The 11,005-nt window shown below is 32.5% G+C and overlaps 2 protein-coding genes across 2 annotated transcripts; both read right to left on the bottom strand.

Annotated features, from left to right (window-relative positions):
* Nucleotides 1–203: 203 nt before the first annotated feature.
* On the bottom strand, nt 204–2,371 carry LOC112278845 (uncharacterized). Its single transcript, XM_073529664.2, has 5 exons — nt 1,670–2,371; nt 1,374–1,546; nt 1,156–1,204; nt 870–934; nt 204–704 (listed from the first exon to the last, which is right to left on the bottom strand). The coding sequence occupies exons 1-5, from the start codon at nt 2,214–2,216 to the stop codon at nt 681–683; spliced, it is 858 nt and encodes a 285-aa protein (XP_073385765.1). The 5' UTR covers nt 2,217–2,371; the 3' UTR covers nt 204–680.
* A 131-nt stretch (nt 2,372–2,502) lies between these two features.
* Nucleotides 2,503–5,915, bottom strand: LOC112278844 (putative nucleolar protein 5-1). The gene is made up of 7 exons (XM_024512692.3): nt 5,607–5,915; nt 5,424–5,465; nt 5,074–5,253; nt 4,574–4,939; nt 4,007–4,303; nt 3,588–3,788; nt 2,503–3,422 (listed from the first exon to the last, which is right to left on the bottom strand). Exons 1-7 carry the CDS (start codon nt 5,682–5,684, stop codon nt 2,910–2,912), a joined length of 1,677 nt encoding a protein of 558 aa, XP_024368460.1. The 5' UTR covers nt 5,685–5,915; the 3' UTR covers nt 2,503–2,909.
* Between the last annotated feature and the right edge of the window lie 5,090 nt (nt 5,916–11,005).

The raw sequence follows: 11,005 nt of genomic DNA, 5'->3' as shown, positions 1-11,005 counted from the left end.
TAAATAATATGAGTAGATAGAAATAAATTAAAGTAGATAAATTTTATAATATCTTATAAAAAAGCTTTTTAGAAGCTTTATACATGTGGCTTTGATTTTACACATATTTAAGATTGATTGATAGATTAAAAACTTAGCCAACAAATTAATTACAAGTTGCACATATTGATAGCTTGTATTATAATTTAACTATGTGGTGCACATATAAAAAAAACTTGTTTTACAATTTAAGACTTATATTTTGCAAATTAAATATGTATTAGAGGTCCTATAGAACATCGCCACATAATATTCCAATAAACAAATCCCTTACACAATTCTATGTCTTAATCATCTAAATGACAATAGTCACCTATGAATATTCCTCAGCCAAATCTGGCTTAAGTTTTAAACAAGATTTGCAATTTTTTTTCCCTCATCAAAATATGAATATAATCTATCCTGCTTCTGAAGATTGAAGTCTTCTATGTCATATGCAAAACTGAGATATATGTTTTATCATTACCTTGCACAAAAATATGGTACTGCATACGAACCTTCAGTCAACAAGATAGTCTTGGTCTTCTAAATTCACTGAAACATAATTGTAACAAGAAATGAATTCCCTACTTTTTCATGCTCATGCTTTCACTTCAGAAAGCTCAAATGAAACATCTCACCAGTTCTTAACATACATTCGCCTAGGAGAAGTTCATTTCGGGAAGCTGCAGTTGGAGGCAAGCCAAATTTCAGAATGTTAGTATCTCAAAAGAATCTGGACTTATCACTGCAATCTGGAATGCACGAGTTTCAACTTCCAAGTCATCCAGATTGCTTTTTCAGGTTCCACCTTCCGAATATTAATCTCAGGCTCTCCCTTCACCACTCACCACACAGCTCCACAATTCCATTCCGTTGCACTTGGTTAAAAAAATAGATAACGTCCCATCTCTCTCTGCAAGCACCAGAAAACAAAAACAAAACAAACCAAAACAAAACAGCAATAACGCCTGATTAAAGCCTGATTGAATAAGAACATAATGCTTCTAGTTCCTCACGCACGTTTGTGTCATGTAGTCGTGCCTTCTTTATATTTGAGACAAACATCAAGTGCACTTAACCAATATACCTAAAAGGAATCATTCACAGGAGGCCAGGTGAGTTTCAACTTGTTACCTAAGCTCCAAAAGCAGCCGTCAGACTTCACCAAATTATAGAACTCTCCCTGCACGAGATGATTACTTGCTGAGTGAATCTCAAACCGAACTCACACTGCATCAGAGCATTACTCTGCACGCCGGTAAAGGGAGAGTGTTCTGCAGATAGGAATACAATGTTGAGCGCCGATCGACTTGAAATACACAGAAGGAGCACTCCAAAGCACGACGACTCACCTCTAAAGCGAGCTTCTGGCTCTTGATCCCCGATTTCAACGTCTTTGTCTTTATTTCACATAACACTGATTTTGCTTTCGTGCCTGAAGGCAGAGGTATGTGCACTGAAACTTCCGAGAGAGTTTGCGTCCAAGAGTATTTCTCGTGATCATGTCCGTCCCCTAAATTGGGTTCTGCGAAAGGAAGTTCGAACATCAACCAAACTACAACAATGTGGTATTCTCGTCACATTCGTTGTATTCAATAAGGACTGAAAACAATCTTCAGAAACAAATTGAAGCGAAAGATTGACTTACGCAAACCCACCCCCTCGGACTCGTCAATAATGCTATCATCGGCCGGGCTATTCGTTTCTTGCTTCAGCATTAACGAAGAAATCGGGCTACCCTTGTGAAGTTCTGAAGTTGGCGGTTTGAATTCTTTGATCGGAGTCTTCGTGCCCTCGAACTCGGCAACTTTCGCTGACACAACGCCTCCCACCTCGCCTGCGCTACTCCCCAATTTCACCAATGTCATAATTTCAGCCATCTTGTGTTCCACCCCAGATTCATTCCCAAATTCGGTTACTCTAAAAAGGAAATTGATGACAGACGTTACGAGCTCCAGGGGCTGCAGTTTAAGTTCCTCGGGCAAGGCGATGAGGACAGGGTCGTGTTGGGGAAGTTTGTCATCGGCTGGGGGAGGGAATGAGAATGGGGAATAGGATTGTGGCTGCGCAAGATTGCCTGCTGCGGGTCTAGTCGGAGCTGCTTGAGCGGTTTCAATTGGTTCATCAGGTAGGCTCTCTGCTGGAGTGATGCTCGCATGCACAGGCTCCTCTTCATTCTCTGCATGCATAGTCATCCCAAAATTCTGTGTACGAAATAACAACTTTTGCACAGGCTTGACCTCAGATTTCAGTTTCAGAACTGCAGCAATTGAAATACGCTTCCATGCATTGCGTCACAATTCCAGCTCCACCCAATCGGATACACATGGAGTGAATATGACAGCAGAGCACGGATATGATACGTCGCATTCACTTGTTACAAATTCATCGCAGACAGAAGCATTTCAGCAGACTACACATTCTTCCACCCAGTTGATTATCACCCCCTCCGAGTTGAATCAGGAGGTTTTTACACAAGCAGAATTTCAAGCTATTACGTGTTGCGCCTGATAGATATTGATCGTTCAGTGAGATGTAAAAGATCTTAAAGAGTTCAGAAAAATGGCGTGAATGCTGTCAAGCAATCTAAAACTGTACATAGGGCAGGTCAACCAAGCTCCCGCCTGTAAAAGGTCCTGGGCACAGCCGATGAGGGCAATACTAGGGGGAAAATTACTCATCACAGTATCTCAGCAAAGAAATATGCGACCTACTCTTTGAGATACAAACCTCAATTCCTGGGAAATCAATCAAGCAGCTGAAGCTTAATGGCATTTAAGCTGGCAACAAGGATTGATAAGTATGGTGTTTTAGGGATGAACCACAAACATCATATTTCACTCTAAGTGTACAATACCTATCGTCCTGACCACTATCCCACTCCCTACTTAGGCAGACTCTTCTTTACTCTTCTTCTTTTTCTTTTTCTTCTTCTCCAAACCGTTCGCTGCCTCAACTGCGGTCTCTGCTACGGCCTCAGCTTCAGCTTTCCTCTTCTTCTTCCCCGACTTTGTAAGCTCGGGAGTGACTGCGACAGCCACTGCGACAGTGGCCTCTGGAGTTGAGATGACAGCGCCCTTGGATTTTTTCTTTTTAGGAGTAGCATCCGTGATTTCAGCAGCTGGCTCGGCAGCAGTGGCGTCCTCTGCAGCGTCCTTAGATTTCTTCTTTTTCTTCTTCTCAGGAGAAGCATCTGTAGAGGGAATGGCTTCTACAGTGGGAGCAGCATCCATGGTTACATCCGCAGAAGTGTTGTAAACCTTACCAGCAGACAGTAACCCTGGTGTTCCAGACTTTCGATCCTTGTCATAAACCTGAATGTTGGGCTTTCCCTTGGATCCGGGTGTACTTATACTTTTACCCAGAGCTCTACCTTCAAGTTGTCTCAACCTTGCTTCAACCTGTCAAGAACAGGCACATAAGATAATTATATATATAATGGATAGAAAAGTGCAGAAAGAGGGTTCCTACTCCGAGGAAAAAGCAAAAAATATGGGGCAATAAATAAAAAATGCAACCGGAGTGAAACAGCTTGGGAATACAACAAGAGAACGTGAAAAACATACCTTAGCACGACTCTCGATACCGATGCTGGCTTCAGTAGTATCCCCCAGGGCATCCATACGGATCGATAAAGCTGATTTAGCAGCAAGCACTCGAGAAATTTTACCCTTAAATTTGGGTGCAGCTTGCCCAATCAATGAGGCGTGATAAATAAGTCCGTACTTGGGAGTCTCATGCTTCGTTTTCAAGGCTCTAAAAAGTGCCTGCAGAACAGAGAGATTCTGTAAGCCAAGTGGCACAGCACGGAAATGATAATTCTCAAGATGTATAAAAGGCACCTTGTATGATAACTGTCGAAGTAATGTGATATAATAGTTTCCAGTAATAAACCAAAAAATGATGCTTAATGCAGACACGGGCATAAAACTGATCAAAAACCAACATACATTAAATCGAGAAAACGCAGAAATGGGAGCTTTACCTTCTCAGCACCCAAAATTTGAACAGTACTTGCTGGGTGTTTAGCCAGATTTACGAGACTTCCGGCGTGAGCAATAAGTCGTGCACCGACCAACTCTCCTACCATGACTGTAAGATTGGGTGCAATAGCATTCATACGACTCCTCAGATAATCGAAGAGCTGGCCTCGGTACTCAGAGAGAGCAATAACCTGGTCGCACAAGGACTTGATGTTCAACATATCATGCTCGCTGACTTCTGTGCCCATAGAGATAACAGCAGCTTCTTTCATTTCAGACTCAACCTCCTCTTGCAATATCTGTCAACACAACAAGTCGGGTCAACACGAGAAAAAATAAAAACCTATTTACAGGGCAGCTGTAATACACAGACGCAAGTGACAATAATACAGCGATGTATCTACATAAAAATAGTCTACGAAAGGGATTCTTCGTAATAAACATCGGCAAATAGACATTTTCAACACAGAATATACGGTACAGCTGCGGCAAGTTTCTGGCGATAGGCAGACCGATTCGGGTGGTATACTTCGGAGCTCTTCTTCCATTCGCTCGTGATGAACACTTACCCCAGAGAAGTCCAGGTCTGCGGCATTGGTCCGGCTGCCCATCAACTTCACCGACTTGGCATACTGGACATTGTCCTGGACAATCTTTGCGAGCTCGGGAAAGTGCCATCCATACCATTCACGTACTCTCATTGCGTAGGTGTTCAACTCTTTGTCCAAATCGTCCAGAAGACCAATAGCTTGCACAATCATGGTGTCCACCTTATCAGGACTAAATTTAAGTTTGTACCTAGACAAACTGTGAGACAGTCCGAGACTCATGGGTGCCATATCATGACCAGCAAGACCAGAAATAAGTTCGGACAATTGAGACCTCAGACCCCTCATTAGCTCTGCTACAGCTGCATTGTTCACACAGTTTATTTCCTGCATGCACACATATTTCAACGTTAGATAAGTAGTTTTCTTCCCCAGGGTAGTGTTTCCAAGAGTCAAGAGTCCTGCGAGTTCGAATCCACAGAGCAATGAAAGAGCTACAACGTTAACAGGAAATGACTCACGAGCTTGTCACTGATGGCCTTCCCGAGCTTGGAATCCGCGATTGCCAAAGTCTCTCCTTGACATTGTTTCTTGAGAAACTTGCGAAGACCCTTCGGCAGCTTGCTGTCAACGAGGTGAGACGCCGCGTTGAGCGCATCAGTCGTATTCTCGAATTTGTCAAAGGCTTTCAGTTTGACCATCTGGGCAACCCACCAGCAACCTATTAGGTTGAAATGTACACGATAAACCCCAACCGACCCGCGCTGAATTGAGGAGACTAGTCCCAGGTACGAAGAATTACAACCATAAACTATCCGCAGCTGAAGCTTCAGGCATTACTATACAGATAAACAGGGATGTAGTGGCATACCTTGCGAGCAGCATCCGCAGTCTCGAACTCCTTGTAAAGTTCCTGAAAACAAACAGAAGAAGGAAAATACAAAAAAATAAACAGAGGTCCATAACCAGAAGCTGAACTTGACCATCGCACGATGAAGCATGGATCTCACCTCCAGCCCATCTCCAAAACCCTTCTAAAGGACAGGAGACTTACCTCGGAGGCATCGAGCTTCCCCTCATTCAAAACTTTGAAGAGGGCGAACCCGGCAGGCGTCTCAAAGAGAGCCAACATTGTGAATCAGAAAAGGCTTTCTCGTCACCCCCACTCAGTGCGACAACCAAACCCAACAACCCACTTCTGAAAAAGCGGGGTTGCGCTGATAAATAAAAAAATGCGATGAGGAATTCTCCTGTTCTTCTTCCTAGTGGGGGTTCCAAGGGCCGACGTAAATCAAAGCATGAGAAAAGAGAGCATGCAATCGCACGCTCGGTCGCCGCTACACAACAATACCGCAACAATGGTTGCGGCGGAATGAGAGCCCAAACCCTGGCTCCGCCTAAAACCCCCAGGGTTTGAACGAATGTCTCTATGCATTGGATGAATTATGGGTGCTCGTTAGGGCTTCCTTCGTTGGCGCCTTTGTTTCTCCGTTTAGGGCGCGTTTGTTTCCCGCAGCATCACATTGTTGTTTACATACACATACATATATTTCTGTGCGTGTTTGAGTGTATAAATATATATATATATATATACCTAGGCGTATTTTATATTTTATATTTATGTAAAAAAATACACTTTTGTAGTGTTCATTTGTGACATGGCATTTTATAATTATTACTTTTAATTTTACATCAAGTTTAGATGTTCTGTGCTAAAAGAATTGTATACTTGCATCAGACTAGTTAATTGTCATAAATTGATTTCTATTCATTTTCATCATGAAATGTTTTGCATTTAAAATATATTTTATATATTAATTTTTTGATATCATTTAATTAAAGATGTATTTATTTATGTATTTTATTTTAAAAAAAATGTATATAATTAGAAATGATATGGTGTTATTGTGATGGCATATGTTGAATCATTATGTCCCAAAAAATTAAAATGAGTCATCTCTATACATATATTAAAATTTTATAAAAAATCATGTGTATATATATATAATTTTATTTTGACTAATATTTAAAATCATAACTTCATGTATTCTATATTTTATATGCATTTTCTAGTTTTATTTTTGAGTAGATTATATAAAGATGATTACTTTGGCTTGTGTAAATTAATAATTATTATATCACCTTTAGATAAATAAATGAATTGTAGAAGATGCCAACTCCTCATTAATAATATTATTATGAAGATATTAGGACATTTAAAGGTAATATTGGGTATTTTTTGTTCTAATTATATTTGTTAATCCAGAAAACAAATTTAAATAGAATAAACGATTTATTTTGTAATTGCTACTATAATACAAACTAACTACACTCTAGAAGATTTTCAAGAATAATATCAAATCTATCATCATACAAATGATTTGTCTCAATAATAAATATAAATAATAGTTTTTTTAATTTTAAAAAGATGTAATCTCAATTAGAACATTAAAGTCCTAAATTGATTAATTATCTTATTTAATAAAAAATAAATCTACATTTATTTAATAGCTAGTAATAAAATAAATTTCTTATAAAAATACCTACTTTTAATACTGTCATCAACTTACATTTTATTATCTTTTAGCAACTCCATAATTATTCTTAACTATTTCAAAAGTGACGATGTAAAATCAAATCATTATATTTTAATTTTTGAATTTTAAGTTTTAAATTTAATTTTCTTATCTACATCATTTATTGTTAGATTTTTTATAAAATTTTAAAAATTTCCAAGCATATTCTTTATTAAAGTTGTAAAAAATAATTGTTTTTAAATTTATCCAAATATAAAAGAATTCCAATTATAAATAATGAAAAGTTTGAACATCTTTTATGCCATTAATTTTCTAAAATTGACTAATATTAACTTGTAAAAACAAATTCTTCTAAAAAATATCTTTTTTCTATTATTGTAATATCAGGAAGACTAAAAAATTGATTGGTTTCATTAAGGTATATATTTTTAGAATTGTATAGGTATTTTTATCTACATATTTTTCTTTCTACTTCTATTTGAAATAAATATTTACACATATATGTACATATAATTTAAAATACTACTTATTCATAATTTTCTTTTTAAGGATATATATGTATATATACACACATAAACATACACATGTAATGATATATTAATGTTGGTATTTTTAAGTAAAAATTAAATTAAACAAAATAAAGAAAATATTGACAAGCATAAAGTATATTTATCTTATATTTTGGTAAATGGTTACTATTCATCCACCAAAGAATCTTTTTGCTTGTATCTCTAATCATCTTGCCTAATATAATATAAATTAGATATATTATTATTTTTCACACAAACTTAATATCCAACCAACATCAAATATTGTATATTTATTATCTAAAATCACATAATCTAAAACTAATAAGTAGTGCTTGATTATAACAAAACTATATTGGTAATAAAAATTTAATATATATATATATATATAATATTTTTTATAAAAATAAAATTATCTAGACTGTCTTATATATACATGTAAATTTTAATACATGTAGTAAAGTATTTATATAATTTAAATACGTTAGAATTTGATAACAAAACATGGTTTTATTCAAAAATAAGAGAACAAATTGTATTCTATTAAAGTTTGTATATTTCATAAAAATGAATAGAATTAGAATAAAATATTTTGAAATAAAATAATAGCTTATATTATAATTCTAAAAATACGGTTTTTAAATTCTGTATTAAAGTAGTCTCTGTAAGAATAAATATATTTTTATTAATAATAGCATAAATATGTACAAAATATTTTTTAAAATTATATATTATTTAAAATAAATACCTAAATTAAATAATAAATAATAAATAAATTGAAATTTAACTTATCTAAATTATTGAAAAAAATAGAGATGCAGTATTTAAAAAAACTTCCAAATAATTCAACATATGATGTTTCAACTATATATATATATATATATATATATATATATAAATCAATTATATTTTTGTTTTATAATTTAAGGTGAAATATTATTTTCATATAATATTATTTTATATTGAGTAGATTTTTGTATACATCAAAATTATATTTAAAAATTATATTAAAATAAAATGTGTAATAGATAGTATTAGTTTAATTTTTAAATTTTATATCATTATAATTTTAAAATAAAATAATAGTATTTTTTACTTTTAAGAAAGAATTTTTATTTTTTAATTAAAGACCATTTGAATTGTTAATATATTCAATAAATTTATGCATTATCAAAGATATCAGTCTAAACAAAATTTGAAAGAAAATATATTTGTATATTATCAAAAAAAGAATATACGAAGGACAAAAGATATGGATGTAAGATAGAAGATTATATGAATGATTGTTGTTCAATTCAAAGAAACTAAAGAGTCTTGAATCAGGTCTTAAATATAAAAATAAAAAAAGTGTTCATAAGACTACTAATAACCTCATTCTTATCTTCATTTTTATTTCTTATCAAGGTCTTATGGAAGCTTTCTGTAGATCACAAGACTTGTAGCTTAAGCATCAAGTTGTAAATTGCATCTATTGATGCTTTTTGAAATTAAGAAGTTTATGCCATAAGTTCAATAGTCATGTGGTATATATATAGAAATATAAAGATGTAGCTCATATTTAAGAAACTTCTTTAATTTTTTTAAAAAAAAATATTGTATATCTTACCTATTCTATCTACTTCATTTATTCCTACTTGTCTATTTGGATAATTATTATTTGGATAATATAGGAATTTTTTTAATTACTTACTTCACCTCCTCTTTTTTAAAAAATAGATCATTAAGAGGTCTAAGATTTGTCAAATAATATTAGCAACAAATATTAATCTTGAATCTTTGTAAAGTTGATTGATAGGTTTGTTTAGTCATTAATAATATTTTATACAATGGCACTAAAACCACCATGTTATTTGATTATTAATGAGTTTTCATAATTATCTTCAAACAAGACATTTTGTATGCAATCAATTAAACCGTCTAGTTCCAATACTATAATTAAGCATACAGAGTCTCTTTAAATATTGTGATATCAAACATATGGCATTTTGTTATGTATTTAAGGTAATTCATGTCTCTTTTGAAGATCTTCATTGCAATTGTAATATTATTTGTATTAAAATAATATAATTGTATCACTTGAATTTTTTTAAATAATAACTTTTAAGTTGAATTAATTGATTATTGATTACACATGTTTCAAAGAAGTTTTATAAATTGATCTTTAAACTAATTTTTCTTTAATTTTTTACCATCTTATTCTTGATAATTAATCTTTGATTTTGATGGATGTTGTTGATAAGAAATAGTAAGAATTTTTAATACATTTGCAAGAATCTTAAATGGCTCTTATGTACATTCACTAATATCATATTTTTTTCTAATATTCAAGATATTTCAATTGATTTTTTTAATTTTCATTATAAAACTTCTTCCACGTTAAATTCTTTGTTTTTATCTATTTTAATAAGTAGTGATAGTAATTACTTTCTACTTGACAAGTTAATGGTAGTATAATACTCAATAAAAAATACATGCATTATTATATAAGCTTTTATTAATTTTTGTAATTGCCATCAACATACAATTAGATTAATTTTTTTTTGGATAATAAATAGACAAAGTCTTTTATAATCTAACTTCTCATAAGATTGATTAATCTTTGTATTATGATAGAATAACCATATTTTATTACCAACTTCAATTAATTATTTTTAAAACATTTGCATTAGTTTTTTATTATTTTAAAGCACCTTTTAGTTGTATATTTATTATTATATAAAGCTCTATTATTTTAATTTCCAAATCTCTTGTTATTAAATATTTATTTTTTAAAAAAATAAAATTAATAATATATTAATAATAATCATAATTAAAACAAATATAGTTCTTTGAATAAAATAGGTGATTGTATTATTATATAGATATTTTCTTAATATCAATAGCATTATTTGATAGTCTTATTCATAGTTAATAATAAATTCTAAATATTACTCTAATACTTGATGTACATCAAGCATTATATAAAAACCAACCAAATTGGGATTTGGATTTTTACATAATGCTTAATGTATCTAGTTTTTGTCTCAATACCATCATATGACAATATAACTTAAAAAAAATGTCATATATATATATATATATATACAGTTTAAAATAAGTAGATGAATAAAGTAGAAAAAAATACACAACTACAAAAAAAGAGGCACTAGCCCTAATCAATACTTATAAGAAATGCATCTTATTATCTTATTTGAATATTACATGGTATTTTATATTAATGATGTCTCTTTTGAATATCTTGTAAATAAACTCAATTTTTTTAAACAAATAGCAGGATAAACATTACTTCTATCAGAATTCAATCATGCAATAGATTTTAAAGGATGGAATTCAAATTCAAATCCAATATTGATTATCCATCTTAACTAAAAAGAGAAGAACAAAAGAAA

Source organism: Physcomitrium patens, chromosome 2 (assembly GCF_059467195.1).
Source record: "Physcomitrium patens ecotype Gransden chromosome 2, ASM5946719v1, whole genome shotgun sequence".
NCBI classification, from domain to species: Eukaryota; Viridiplantae; Streptophyta; class Bryopsida; order Funariales; family Funariaceae; genus Physcomitrium; species Physcomitrium patens.
Note: the sequence above shows the minus strand (reverse complement) of the source record. Positions and strands in the feature narration are given on the sequence as shown.